This window comes from Garra rufa, chromosome 2, assembly GCF_049309525.1.
Source record: "Garra rufa chromosome 2, GarRuf1.0, whole genome shotgun sequence".
NCBI lineage: Eukaryota > Metazoa > Chordata > Actinopteri > Cypriniformes > Cyprinidae > Garra > Garra rufa.
In genome coordinates, this window is record NC_133362.1 from 16,513,705 (window position 1) to 16,529,369 (window position 15,665).

A 15,665-nucleotide genomic window follows, 5' to 3' on the forward strand; every position below is an offset into this window, starting at 1 on the left:
AAACTGTTTTTTGCCTTTCAAAGTAAAATTTATATGATCAAGGTTTTTTGATTGTTGCGTCTGAACAATTATAGACAAGTTTGAAAATATTTCACACAAGTTTAGTGCTTTAGTAGGCTACACAGTGAGTCTATACAGTTAGCATAATGTTAGCTCTAAACTGCGGGATCATGCAAGTTTTTCATAATTGTCGGTTTGGGGTAATTTGTGCCAAAGGGGCAGGGTTAAAGGATAACTGTTGCCAAAATGCAACCTGGGCTGTTTTTTTTACTGTAAATGAGACAAACTTATATCTAAAAGCATAATTACGACAAATGAGCCGTTTTTGAGATTGACCGTGATTTAGTTTTGTGGTCAATGGCCGGTGAATGGGAGTACTAGGGGCATAGATTTGAGCGCATCAAAATCGATATTTTTACAACACTAAGAAGGCTCGACACACCATGACACTTTGCTCGAAGTATCGCCTGGGTCTCTACACATGAACTCGAGCATTGAGAACATTGTTTGTGTACACAGAGTTTACTAAAAAGAAAGTTTTTGAACAACTCACTTACACTGTTTAGGTTTCCGCTCACAGCCGTCTTGCCAGTCAAAAGGTGTCGATCTCCGAATGCAAATGAATGGACTCCATAGGACGAAATATTAGGCTTATATGAGGCTCTTTTTACAACTAGAAGTTTAATATTGTTTTTCACTTGCGACAAAACAACGAATTAGCCGTGCATTCATATGGAAATATGCTTTAGGAGCTATCCATCCTCGCACTCGGAGATCGACACCTCTTGACTGGCAAGACGGCCGCGAGCGGAAACTCAAACAGTGAAAGTGAGTTGTTCAAAACCTTTCTTTTTAGTAAACTCTGTGTACACGAACAATGTTCTCAATGCTCAAGTTCATGTGTAGAGACCCAGGCGATACTTCGAGCAAAGTGTCATGGTGTGTCGAGCCTTCTTAGTGTTGTAAAAATATCGATTTTGATGCGCTTAAATCTATGCCCCTAGTACTCCCATTCACCGGCCACTGACCACAAAACTAAATCATGGTCAATCTCAAAAATGGCTCGTTTGTCATAATTATGCTTTTAGATATAAGTTTGTCTCGTTTACAGTAAAAAAACAAACAAAAAACAGCCCAGGTTGCATTTTAGCAACAGTTATCTTTTAAGTTGTGCCAGTGGGATGTTAAGAAATAGTCCGGATCTAGACCATCTAGACCAGGGCTGACCGACCCTGTTCCTGGAGATCTACCTACCTGCAGACTTTAGTTCCAGTCCTGCTCCAACACAGCTGTCTGTAATTATCACATGCGACCTAAGAGATTAATTAGCTGGTTCAGGGGTGTTTGATTAGGGTTGGAGCTGAACTTTGTAGGATGGTAGATCTCCAGGAACAGGGTTGGTCATCCCTGATCTAGACCTACATACCCACAGGGGATAATCTGTGTGAGGAGATGAGCGTGCCTCATCACTGTTTGATTTACCTGCTGTTTGTCAGTTTTTTAAGAGGCCTAAGTCACAATGGGATGTTCAGAAATGTTCATAAGAAAGTAACTTTTTTCCTATGTTACATAATTGACAGACAGCGTTTTGTTGACAGACAGCGTTCTAATTATTCACAAATATCATATATTGTGTATTTGAGTTTTTTTGTATTTTCCGAAAAAATAGAAAATATGACATGCCAATAGTTTAATAGGGTAGCGATATCCAAATAAACCTTAAATGAGCAATTTGTATTGAATTTGTCTTGATTTTATATAGCATTACAGTTCATGACAATAAAATGTTCTTTTTTACTTTAATAATCACTGGCACAATTTACCCCGATGTATTCTCCCCAAAGGCACCGGGGGCAAGTTGTGCCACAAGACCACTTTTTTTCTGAAAGCTATAATTCTGAATCAGTTTATTTCAGATCCAAAGTTATTGTTGCCAGGGATGAACCACATCCTGAAATATATGTAAATGCTTAAATTGGAGGGATCACTGTCATGGCTTCACTATAAAGTCACTTTGAGTAAAAACTGGCACAACTCACCCCACTTTCCCCTATTCAGATATAGGTTCAGGTTGCAAACTAAACAACAACAATAAAACAAGCTAGTGAATTGGTTTCTTGAGTTTAATGGGGACTCAATGCTCTTTTTAGTTGTGATATGGTGTCTCAGTCTAAATTACACTTGTATATTTTTAAACCAAACAAATTCGAATATAATGATAATAATAATCATTTTATATTATTATTCTTATGACATTAATATTGGAAAACAATTCTGTAAAATAAATTCAAATCAGTGTTTCATAGGTATGCTATTTTACCTTATTCTACAGTATGAAAATAATTTTGTCCTAATTTCTACACCTGCAAGCAGGCCTAAAACTTTTTTCTACATCTGTCATTTTAATCATGATACAAACTAAATTTTCTGGTGATTTGAGAAAATTTACCAGCAATAAATATTTTTTCCTGGCCATGCTACTACAACAACTAAACATATTTAATAATAAAAAAAATAATAATAAATTGAAAATTAGAACTAAACACATGTAGCATGCACAGTTTTATTTTATTTAAATTTGATTTTATCATTTAAACATTTGAAGCAAAAACAGAATGCTCTGACTTTAGCATTGAGAAATTATTTATTTTTATTCAAATTCGGAATGGATTAAATGTAACAGCTAAGAAGTGCACAAATACTTCCTTGATAATCACTAAATCACAGATGAGTCCTCCCCAATTTGACTTTGTTGCAATATGTAACTCTTGCATTATTATTGACATTTTATTTTATTATTTTAATACTGTAAGGTTGCTTTGACACAACTTGTATTGTAAAAAGCGCTGTATAAATAATCTTGACTTGACTTGACTAAAAAAGGTGTCACTTCAGTTCGTTGTGAGGGAAAAAAGGGACAAAGACAAATATCTACCTCACTCCTTAGCCCTTCATTTTGAACGAATTTGTGGCAAACTAAATTACCCATTATAAAAATCATTTTGATGTAGGATACTATTTACATACGAAAGATGCCTGATTTGTGAACGGATCGTTTTTTTTTTTTTTGAATCAGTTGAACTGGATCTTAAAAGCTGCCTGAGTGATTCATTTGCGAATCGTTCTGAATCCTTAGCCCTCCATTGTTTACAAATTTGTTACAAACTTCTAAATTATGATAAGTTTTGTTGTAGGTTACTATTTACATATGAAAGATGCCCAATTTGTGGACGGTATCATTCTTTTGATTCGAATCATTGAACCGGTTCATATCTATCTGAGTGATTCTTTAATGAATCGGACTTCCATTGTGGACAAATTTGTGACAAAATCCCAAAATACCTATAATAAAAACTGTTTTATTGTAGGCTATATTACATACGAGAGATGTCTGATTTGTAAACGTGGATCATTCTTTTGATTTGATCAGTTAAACTGGTTCATAAAACATGTGAGTGATTATTTCGCAAAATGTAATGAATCCTTAGCTCTCCATTGTGGATCTCCTAAATCACCTATAATAAAAACGGTTTTGTTGTTGGCCACTATTTACATACGAGAGATATCTGATTTGTGAACTGATCGTTCTTTTGATTTGAATCAGTTGAACTAGTTTATAAAACCTCTGCTGAAAAAAAATCAGCTAAAACCAGCCTAGGCTGGTTGGCTGGTTTCAGTTGGTCAACCAGGCTGGTTTTAGCTGGTCAGAAGGCTGGTTTTAGAGGGGTTTTGGCCACTTTCCCAGCCTGAGAGACCACCAGTCTGACCAGCCTGGTCAGGCTGGGAGACCAGCTAAAACCAGCTACTTAGGCTGGTTTTAAAGGGGTTTTGGCCACTTTCCCAGCCTGGTCAGGCTGGAAGACCACCAGCTTAAACCAGTCTGACCAGCCTGGGAGACCAGCTAAAACCAGCTACGTCCAACTTAAACCAGCTAAGACCAGCCAACCAGCCTAAGCTGGTTAATTTATTAATTAAGTGATTCATTCGCAAATCCTTTAGCTCTCCTTTGTGGACGAATTTGTGACAAACTCCTAAATTACCTATGATAAAAACCGTTTCTGATTTGTGAACAGATTGTTCTTTTGATTTGAATCAGTTGAACTGGTTTATAATTTGCAGATTTTACTGTATCCTTAGCCCTCCATTGTGGAAAAAATTGTGACAAACTCGTAAATTACCTAAGATAAAAAACGTTTTGTTGTAGGCCACTATTTACGTATGAGAGATGTACAATTTGTGTTATTCTTTTGATTTGAATCAAGTGGAACAGTTCATAAAACCTGTCTTGAGTGATTCATTCACGAATCAGACTAAATTCGATTAGTTTATCGAGCCATCTCTTTGTTTGATTCGTAATGAACATAAAATCATCGAGTGAACTGATAGCAAGAGCATTTGAGGTGAACTGAACATTTGACTGATGGAGCAAAAACATGATACTTTAATTGCCAAATTAATAGCTGCAAGGATCAAAGACTACACCTAGTGTGGAGACCTTTATCTACAAAATACACACCCCTTGTTCTTTCTTACAATATATAATTTCCTTCAGAGTAGAGTTCTTCTATGTAGTAATTTAGCAGAGGTTTTTATCCTTACAATGCACTAATTACAGGAACATCAGCCTTGGAGCTACCTGGGGATAAGTGCCTTGCTCACAGACACAATGCAGATGACTCAGGCAGGGTCCAAAATTAACCTTTTACCACACCTGTCAAATACAGATAAAATGTACCTACCATAAATACTTTTTAGTAACTATGAAACTTTATTTGACTTAATTTAAAAACTGTCCTTATGATGGATTTATCAGCTTGCATATTTGCAAAAATGCAAATAATTGACTCCTGCAGTATCATTAAAGAAATGAGACAGTCTCTGAGTCCCTCATATTTTGGTTTTAGTGGTTTAAAGTAAAGAATATTTAACATGTATGTGTCACATGGAGTTCTTAGGAAGAAAAAGTCTTAGAACAGCATCTGAATATAAAATACATAAAACCTACAACCTTTATTCAAAGCACAGCTTTTCATTCATCACAATTCAATTGCCATCCTTAATTATGTATTTTACATCAAGTACAAAATTAGTCATCTCGACAGCCACATTCAAAGCATTGAGCTTGGCAGAAAACGAATCTAATATTCTGGGCTGATTGTCAGGGCTGTTTTTCAAGAAAAGAGGAGAGAAAGTGTGGTAAGCTGTATTTAGAGGGGCCTTCTCCAGGTTAGATCTGTCCTCCACCAGGCCGCAGACACAAGTTTTGGAGTGTATATCTGGGACCCAGCGATGAGCATATGTCAGGTCAATGAGACAGTCCTGTCCATCATGCTCTAAGGAAAGAGCCACAGATTGCAAAGAGCTGCAGAATGCCTCAACTGCTATGAGGAACTCAGATTGAGAGACGCACAGAGCTGCAGCTGTTGTTGCGGCACTGGACTCATTCTGTAAAGTTAGTGACAAAAAAATTAATTACAGGGTAAATCAATGGCATGTCCATTTTAAGTTTGAGTGGATTTGTTTGGGCATTGCTCCCCTAGTGGTCATTTTAGATCATTTGAAATAGAGTAGATTTGCCACTAATTATTATTACATTTTAAAAAAACACTTAATGAAATAAGTTAAATTGGCATTTTGTGAGTACTGGTCTGAATATGATCTTAGCCAATTATTGTGAAGATTCATCAACACAAGTCAGATTTTCTAAACTGTTATTTATATGTTGACTAGCATGGCCTCAAATAGTTTTAAATTAATAATAATAAAAAAGGAACAGTACATTTTATTTGAACCAAGAGCAATGTTTTGACCAGATATGAAGGCCTAATTTCAGTATTGTTAATTGATGTTTTTGGATTTTGGATGTGCACATCTTTTTTGCTCAATATTATTTAACCTAAAACTGGGGACGATTCAACAAAAGCTGTAAGGTTTCAAAAAACAAATCTAGTCAGGCATAAATGTGGCGCTTGGCAAGCCTTGGAAATAAATTTCACACTTAATCCCTCTGAAAAAGCAATGCATAATGCATGAATCTTTTCATAGAATTCTGACAAGTGGAACCTTATGATCAATACAGTAGAAATGCAAGTGAAAGTGATGTGTAACTCAGTGGAATAGAATACCATGTGTGTGATGTGGGTGGCCATCAGCGTCTCCGTGCAGCCTCCTCCAAGCAGGGCGTAGGGCTCCCTCAGAGTCAGTCGCAACACATGTTCTGCTCTTTGGCATGTCATCTGTCCAACAAATGGAACAAATGTTCATCGTATGAGAGAAGTGAAAGAGGGAATTAATGCAATAAATTTGAATGAATAAACGGAATCCAGTAAATCTGGAAAAAGTTGCTCGGAAAATTGGAACTTATAAATACAAGAAACAAAATAAATAGCTTGGAGAGCTAACAGAGAGGCAAGAATGCATTTAAAAAAACACACCCAACAGAATGAGTGCGAAGACAGCATAAACAAGGATTATTAATAGAGCAGAGCAATACATTGCACATTCACGATTTATCTGTGCTGATATTACTGACGATATAATAGTAAGCATTGCAAATATTCTGATGATTTTAATGCAGCTTTTATTTGGCCTTAAGTTTCCTGTATCACTAGTCTAGATTTGTCCATGTCTTATGACTTGAGAGTATAAGAGCATTAAAACAGATGTTTTTAAACATATCTAAGACAGATGTTTTGAATTTTAAGAGCAAAATGTCATTAGAGTTTTGTGTTTGAATTAATCAGTAAACTTTCCCTATGATTTACTAAACCTCAAGATGAATACAATCGGAGTTAAATGTAAAAAAAGTCCTGTCTCCTCCAATCTTTATAATGGCAGTAAATGGGTGTTGAGATTTTGAAGTCCAATAAAGTGCATCCATCCATCATAAAAAGTGCTCCACATGGCTCCGTGTGGTCAATAAAGGCCTCTGAAGTGAATCGATGCATTTGTGTAAGAAAAACATCCATATTTAAAGCTTTATAAACTGTAATCTCTAGCTTCCACTTACTGTCATACGTACCTTCACAAGAGAGTAGCATTGCAGCGGATGACGTAGGCGAACACGGTGACAAATGCAGAAGCACAGTGGAGAGAGCAAAACACAACACTTTTCAAGACTTTAGAGGTACAAAATAAGGATTTGTAAAGAAAAATATTGGAGGATTTTAATATAAGCCAAGAGGAGACTTTGGAGGAGACTTCCTCTGCTGAAAAACAAAACTTGGTTCTCTCAAGACTAGCTTATTTTCATCGGAGCTTAAAGGAGTAGTTCACTTTCAGAACAAAAATGTACAGATAATGTACTCACCCCCTTGTCATCTAAGATGTTCATGTCTTTCTTTCCTCAGTCATAAGGAAATTATGTTTTTTGAGGAAAACATTTCAGGATTTCTCTCCATATAATGAACTTCTATGGTGCTCCCAAGTTTGAACTTCCAAAACGCAGCTTCAAAGGGCTCTAAACGAACACAGCCGAGGAAAGAAGGGTCTTATCTAGCAAAAGGATCGGTTATTTTCAAAAAAAGAAAAAATACAATTTATATACTTTTTAACCTCAAATGCTCGTCTTTTCTAGCTCTGTGTGTACTCTGTGTAGACATTACAAAGTAGGCATGGGCCGGTATAAGATTCTGACGGTATAACCTTGGATAAAAATATCACGGTTTCACGGTATTGTAATTACTGCTCTACAATGTTATATTTAAATGTCTGGGTAAAAAAACTATTTTATTTCTTTTAACTGAACACAGTATATTTTATTTTAGGAAACATATAGAACATTTTGTAACATGGAACATCAGGCAAAATAATTAAAATAAATAATTGAATCTTCTTAATTAAATTAAATTTCAGTCACTTGTGTGTGCCTAAGCCTGCAACTCAACAATAATCAACAAAATAAAATTTTAACCCTAACCCAAAAACAAATCCTTCTTAATAGAAAAAATGCAATCACTAATCAAAGCAAAAATATGACCATTAGTGACAGTTCCAAAAATAAACAAACACTCAAAGACACGTGTAATAAAAATTTACTGTGTAAGATGATCTCTAGACAGAGGTGCAATAACTGTTTTCAGGGGTGCATAAAGACCTTAATGAACCATTATGTTTTTATTAAATTGAATTATCAGCTTGCGAAAAAAAACAATGACACAATCATAACAAGTAACAGTAATATTCACAATAACAAAGTTTTATTGAATGATTAAGTAAATATAATTCCTTAAATTATGTTTTAAAAGAATTCTCACTATTCGTTGCTGTCAAAAAAGGCGAGATTTTAATCCTGTATTGGCTTCCGTAGTTCTGTAAAGGGAGGGGTGAGCGGTGGACTGTTGCAATTCACAACCTCGCCACTACATGCTGCAAAAACCTACACACTGTACCTTTAACGTAGCAGAAGGCTTAAAAGCAAAGACGTGATTTCACCTTAACTTAATTGTTGTACTAATGTTCAGTCACAGAAACGTAAGGTTAGTACATATAGTCTGCTTTTCCCCACTCTGTGTTGTGGGGGTTCACCTCCTTCGGCCATCCTGAACCTATATTACTGCTGAGTCTCACTGACTGCGGAGCACGTGCACAATCACAGACACGCGCCTGCAGCACTAACCGGTGGGGTTGCATTGTTTTCGCTGCAGGTACGCACACACACAACCTAGTAGCGAGTCCTGCGCTTTCACTTTGACGACACAGAAAATGCACATATCGTAGGAACGGTATAACTTTTTTTGTTTGCGGTTTTGAAACCGTGACTTTTTCAAACCGCGGTAAACCTTGAAACCGGTTATCATCCCATGCCTATTAAAAAGTACAGTCGTGACCAAAAGTTTTGAAAATTACATAAATATTGGAAATTGGAAAAGTTGCTGCTTAAGTTTTTATAATAGCAATTTGCATATACTCCAGAATGTTATGAAGAGTGATCAGATGAATTGCATAGTCCTTCTTTGCCATGAAAATTAACTTAATCCCCAAAGAAACTTTCCACTGCATTGTTAAGAAGGCTTCAGGGCGTCCAAGAAAGTCCAGCAAGCGCCAGGATCGTCTCCTAAAGAGGATTCAGCTGTGTGATCGGAGTGCCACCAGTGCAGAGCTTGCTCAGGAATGGCAGCAGGCAGGTGTGAGCGCATCTGCACGCACAGTGAGGCCAAGACTTTTGGAAGATGGCCTGGTGTCAAGAAGGGTAGCAAAGAAGCCAATTCTCTCCAAAAAAAAACATCAGGGACAGATTGATCTTCTGCAAAAAGTATGGCGAATGGACTGCTGAGGACTGGGGCAAAGTCATATTCTCCGATGAAGCCTCTTTCCGATTGTTTGGGGCATCTGGAAAAGGGCTTGTCCGGAGAAGAAAAGGTGAGTGCTACCATCAGTCCTGTGTCATGCCAACAGTAAAGCATCCTGAGACCATTCATGTGTGGGGTTGCTTCTCATCCAAGGGAGCGGGCTCACTCACAATTTTGCCCAAAAACATAGCCATGAATAAAGAATGGTACCAAAACACCCTCCAACAGCAACTTCTTCCAACAATCCAACAACAGTTTGGTGAAGAACAATGCATTTTCCAGCATGATGGAGCACCGTGCCATAAGGCAAAAGTGATAACTAAGCGGCTCGGGGACCAAATTGACATTTTGGGTCCATGGCCTGGAAACTCCCCAGATCTTAAAACTTGTGGTCAATCCTCAAGAGGCGGGTGGACAAACAAAAACCCACTAATTCTGACAAACTCCAAGAAGTGATTATGAAAGAATGGGTTGCTGTCAGTCAGGATTTGGCCCAGAAGTTGATTGAGAGCATGCCCAGTCGAATTGCAGAGGTCCTGAAAAAGAAGGGCCAACACTGCAAATACTGACTCTTTGCATAAATGTCATGTTATTGTCGATAAAAGCCTTTGAAACGTATGAAGTGCTTGTAATTATATTTCAGTACATCACAGAAACAACTGAAACAAAGATTTAAAAGCAGTTTAGCAGCAAACTTTGTGAAAACTAATATTTGTGTCATTCTCAAAACTTTTGGCCACGACTGTATATAAATTGTAAATGTTTTTAGAAAATAACCAATCGTTTCGCTAGATAAGACCCTTCCTCCTCAGCTGTGATCGTTTAGAGCCCTTTGAAGCTGCATTTAAACTGCATTTTGGACGTTTAAACTCAGGGGCACCATGTTTTCCTCAAAAAAAAAAATAAAACATAATTTCTTTACGACTGAAGAAAGAAAGACATGAACATCTTGGATGACAAGGAGGCGAGTACATTATCTCTAAAAAAATTTTCTGAAAGTGAACTACTCCTTTAAGCTTCACTTACGTTGTACGTCATTCGCTGTACGACAGTTAACGGAATCTACTTTAAAAAGTTTTAAATATGGATATTTTTCTTACACAATGCATCAGTTTGCTTCAAAAGGCCTTTATTAACCCCCTGGAGCTGTGTGGAGTAATTAAGTCTGATTGTATTCGTCTGAAGGAAGAAAGATATATACACCTAGGATGGCTCGAGGGTGTGTAAATCATGGAGTCATTTTTATTTAATTGGGTGAACTATCCCTTTACATGAAAATAATTAAAATGTTAAAATTAACACAAAGATGTCTAACATTTTAACAAACCTTCAGTTCTTCCAGCATAGTTTCATTTCTGTGGCAAAGAACCATGGTGCTAACTGCAGTATCTTTAGAAGGAAGTAGCTGAAGCAGCTCTCTGGATCCACATGACCGGAAACAGATTTCTTTAACCATTCCATAAGCTTCTGCTGGGACGGCTGAGCAAAGGGAAGCAACAGCCTGAGCACCTGAAATATTTAACACAGAGTTAAAATGAAACCTCTGTGAATGTAATCTGCTATTTCTTTTTAATACTACTATTATATATGATGTTATATGATAGTATATATTAATCAAAAAAGGCATGACTTTAATTAAAGTAAATGCATACATTATAAATACAGTACTGTTCAAACGTTTGGGGTCAACAAAAAAAAATAGTATTAACAGTAATATTGTAAAATAGCATTACAATTTTAACCAACTTTTTATATTTTAATATAATTTGAAATGTAATGTATTGATTTGATGACAAAGCTTTTCAGCAGTCATAACACAGTCTTCAGTGTCACATAATCCATCAGAAATCATTCTAATATGCTGATTTGTGGCTTTTTTTTTTATTTCATTTTTTTTTAACATTTACTTTATCAATTTTGAAAACAGTTGTGCTAATTAATATTTTGTGAAAATCATGATAGAATGTTAAAAAAGCCTTTATTTGAAATAGAAAACTTTTTAACAGCTATAAATTCACATTTAATTCTATATGTTCTCCAACAACTTAAAAAATCTGTAATCTGAAAATTGAAAAAGAAAATTGTCCAAATGTTTACGGAAGAAAATTTACAAAATATTTTAATGGAACATGATCTTTACATAATATCCTAATGTATTTGGCATAAAAGAAAAATGTATAATTTTGACCCATATAATGTATTTTTGGCTATTGCTACAAATATACCTGTGCTACTTATGGCTGGATTTGTGGTCCAGGTGCACACATATATTCCTTACTGTTGTTAAATATTTACCTGTTATCTGGACAAATGGTTCCATCAGAGCAAGTCCCAGCCTCTCGATCACGAACACTTCATGTTTCCTCAAGTAGTGCTGCAGAATTGGATGTACTACTTTTTGGCACGCAAATAATCTCACTTTGTCCTTAACAACTTGTTCCCCAAGCTTGAGGAGCTGCTTAAGGACATCATGCTCTGGGTCCACTCCCCTATGGATCTCCAAAGTTACATCTCCAACCTCAGAGATATCACCTGAAAGTGACACATTGAAAAGCACCACTTTAAATGGACCAGATCCCAGTCTCTTAAGATCTGCAGGCTGAAGCATCTCAGGAACATCCACCAGAAGTCCTGGAAAAACTGAAGAATCGCTCACAGATTGGCTCTCAATGCCGATAGTGACTGTTCTTCCAAAGCAGGTTACACCAGAAGAGTTGCAAGGGACGGAATACAAGAAGGCCTGTGCGATCAGTGAACTGATATGCTGCGTTTCCCTGCTATTCAACATACAGGCTGGCTTGCTGGCGATCATACTGCGAGCCAGTGCAATGAGTGAATCACAGCTGGTTAAATCCACTGACACCTTACAACCACAAGAGTCTCCTTTAAGATACGTGTTGCATTCTTCCACAAGGTGTTTGTATACCTTGGCTGCTGCAACTGTCCTGAGGTTATATTTCTGAGTGTTTTCAAGAAGTCTGAGCATGAAAATTCCCATAAACAGCCCAGAGTCACTGTAACGTGTGGTGTGATGTTGAACAGCAGTTGAGATCATTTTGAGAAGCGGCTCAGACATATCGACTCGTTTGAGCAGGGCTGTAGAGGTTGAAGTTGTCAAGACGTGGCCTCCGACATTGTTGTGTATTTGCTTCAGCCTGCCAGTAGGTCCATAGGCAGTACTGAGTATATTTCTTAACAGAGAAATCTTTTGGCAGATGTTACTGTTGGAAAGTGGCTCATCTGTGCACACAGCAGGTTTCTTCTTACAAATGCGAGACATGCTGTGGTTTCATTCAGAGAAATTTACTGATGGTTATCCATACAGGTTAGTTACTTTTCAATAACCAGAAATGAATAGATCACATAGTTAATAGTACGACATTAAGTTACAATAGAGTGTTTTCACAACACATCATCAATCTGCCATATTGGCGGCACTGAATGTAAACAATACCACTGAACCGAATAAAACGTGCATATTTTGCTGATGAAAATGGTCAATTTTTGTCATGTTTTGAGCTGTACTAATCGGTCGGACTAGGAAAAGCATTATAGACTGCCAAACGTTTTAACAAATTAAGAAGAATGCAAAAACTGTCTGAGGAACAAAAGGCGTTTGTGGTTAGCCAAACTGAACCAGGATTTCTAGGGGAAGAATCCTGACAACATTTGTGTTCGTTCTTATCATTTCCACTAAGGTAGGTAAAATATTAGGCTAATATCTTAATTAATACCACTAGTATGTATTTTTACCACCTATTAACTTTAGCTTGTTAAAATATTGCACCCTTTCCTGCTCACTAAGTCCTTCTCTATATGATTTAGCAGCTTCCACACAGTTTTCCACGGTTTAGACAGCATAAATGAGCTCTATTTATATAAATGCATAAAGGAAAGACTGCATCTTAGGTCCTCTAACTGGTCTTTTTTTCACGTTGTTTGCTTTCACACTGTGATGTGAATAATGTGTTTTTAAAAGTATAAATATTCTATGTTGTCAAGTATTACGAGGTCATTAAAACTACATGTATAATTGTAAAACAATTAGTAAACGTTGTTTTGAAGTTTAGCTTGCCACTTCGCAACTACTTTACATCTACTCCCCATTAAAATTACTTGTTGTCTTTACAATCATATGAAAATTGTTGCTGATATCTATCCTAAAACAAACGCAATATCTTATAAAACGTGAAGAGACGTGTAAAATGTATCATGTGAGCCTCGTACTGCACACAGCACAAAATTCAGCTTATTCTTCAACTAACTAAACATATACGAAAGAAAACCCTTAGGAACTTAAAATCTTACGGTAAAAGCCAGACAGACAGTATTTACGTCTCATACATGCTCTCATACTGTGACCAAAACATGCCTGATATAAAGTATTTAATAACTTAATCCCAAAAAACACCCATTCGATTTTAAATCGCAAAGATTATACATTAAATGCGTGACTGTAACTTTGTTTAGCGATATATCATCATGGATATTTCGCAATTTACTTGGAATAACGAACGCTAGTGTCTGGCAAACTATGCAGTCTCCTACATCGGACTGCGTCTCCGTGACAACCGCACGCGCCGGGGTCCTACCGTGACGGGAGGGCAAGTTTCAAAAACATCGGCGGGAGAATTAAAGCTTCTTTAACCCCTTTTTTGTTATCCTCGAGGTGTTTTATTTGAAAATATCGTTGAATAGGGTCAATTATATCTAAACAGCGCAGTAATATTGTAAGAAAAGTCTGTGAAGGTTACTTTACAGTCCCTTCCTGCTTTGTGTTTTTATTTTGGCTTTCTACAACTTTATTCAACTGCATCTGTCACAAACACGTAAGTATTTCACGATAGTGGTTTGAGTTATTTTTTGCTGTAGTGTGTCATCAGTTTACATTTGCAAACATGCATTTTGCCATTAATTGTAATAATGCAGTGAGATTTTTGTTTGCACAAGGAGTCTGAACACAGCCAGTGCTCCACATAGAGATCTGATTTCATCATCATCCAGTCTGTCTGGAATGACATGAAGAAACACAACAAATGGAGACAGACTAAATCCAAAAGAACTGTGGCAATGTCTCCAAGATGCTTTAAGACCTACCTGCAAAGCTACAGTAATGTTTTAGGCACTTGTGTAAAATGCTGTAAAATGAGGATGCTGCCAAAAATAACGTTATAAATAGATTTTCTTTATGAATTAACTTTTTTGAACTAAATGAAATCAACATTTGGTGTGGCCATCCTTTGCTTTTAAAGCAGTTTTTGCCCAAGGTAGCTTTTCAGGTAGGTCTCTTGAAGCATCTTGTCACAGTTCTTCTGGATTTAGTCTGTCTCAGTTTGTTGTGTTTCTTGATGTCATTCCAGACAGACTAGATGATGATGAGATCAGATCTCTGTGTGGAGCACTGGCTGTTGTCAGACTCCTTGTACAAACAAAAATCTCACTGGATTATTATTACAATTAATGGCAAAATGAATGTTTGGAAATGTAAACTGATATTTCATATTGACACACACTACACCAAAAGATAGAAATAAATTACTTAAAAAATGTAGCTGGTGAAATTACAAATGTTCTAATAATTTTATATATATATATATATATATATATATATATATATATATATATATATATATGCATTTATATTATTATTTTGTACTTTGTTGCTTAGTGCATTCTCTTTTTTTTCAGAGTTTCATCAGAATGCAGTCTTCTAAATTTGTAGTCAAGGTATGTGAACATATTAAATTTTTCTGTTGCTGTAATATTTTGTGTTGACATGACCTTATTGTTTTTCATTGTGATTAAATTAAATATGCAAGGCCGTTTTCGTTACATTAAAAAATAAACCAGTTACAAAGGTAAATTATAATTATGACATAACGTCATAAGTATGACATAACCTTTTATGACATTGACTTTTATCATTCATAATTATATACTATATCTAACAATTTCAACTTTTATAATTTTCAACTTTTTATGTTAGAATTTTGGACTTTTTATGACATTTGGACTTATGTAATGATTATGTTTTTTTTTCTGATAGTTTTAAATTGTATCTTTTTTTACTTTTTGTTTCATAATTTAGATTTTTTTCTTATAATTTCGACTTGAATGTCATAATTATGAATTCTGTCTGACTTTATCTCAATTTCATCTATTTTATTTTTTAGGTCATTATTATGACCATAAAAGTCGAAATCAGGACATTTTATGTCTTAGTTACGATGTCGCAAAGCAGAAATGGGCTTCTATACATTGTAGTACACCTCTTCGTATTTATAAGGAACCTTAAGGAAACGTATGGAGACTTAAAGGGATAGTTCACCCAAAAATTTAATTCTGTCATTAATTACTCATCCTCATGTCGTTCCA

At 36.0% G+C, this 15,665-nt stretch overlaps 2 protein-coding genes across 2 annotated transcripts in view; one reads left to right on the forward strand and one right to left on the reverse strand.

Moving 5' to 3' along the window:
• Positions 1-5,014: 5,014 nt before the first annotated feature.
• On the reverse strand, positions 5,015-13,617 carry mkks (MKKS centrosomal shuttling protein). The gene is made up of 4 exons (XM_073833793.1): positions 11,586-13,617; positions 10,618-10,799; positions 6,126-6,236; positions 5,015-5,445 (listed from the first exon to the last, which is right to left on the reverse strand). The coding sequence occupies exons 1-4, from the start codon at positions 12,568-12,570 to the stop codon at positions 5,044-5,046; spliced, it is 1,680 nt and encodes a 559-aa protein (XP_073689894.1). The 5' UTR covers positions 12,571-13,617; the 3' UTR covers positions 5,015-5,043.
• Positions 13,618-14,990: 1,373 nt separating this feature from the next.
• slx4ip (SLX4 interacting protein) overlaps positions 14,991-15,665 on the forward strand; it is a 62,784-nt gene continuing 62,109 nt past the window's right edge. The window contains exon 1 of the mRNA XM_073834600.1: positions 14,991-15,017. Within this exon, the coding sequence (XP_073690701.1) occupies positions 14,991-15,017 (27 nt within the window). The remainder of the gene's footprint in view (positions 15,018-15,665) is intronic.

Coding starts and splice junctions, on each gene's coding strand:
- mkks (XM_073833793.1), bottom strand. CDS start 12,570: ATGTCTCGCATTTGTAAGAAGAAACCTGCTGTGTGCACAGATGAGCCA. Junction 6,237..10,617: donor CTATGCTGGAAGAACTGAAG/GTTTGTTAAAAT, acceptor TTTGTTGGACAG/ATGACATGCCAAAGAGCAGA. Junction 5,446..6,125: donor CCACCCACATCACACACATG/GTATTCTATTCC, acceptor CTAACTTTACAG/AATGAGTCCAGTGCCGCAAC.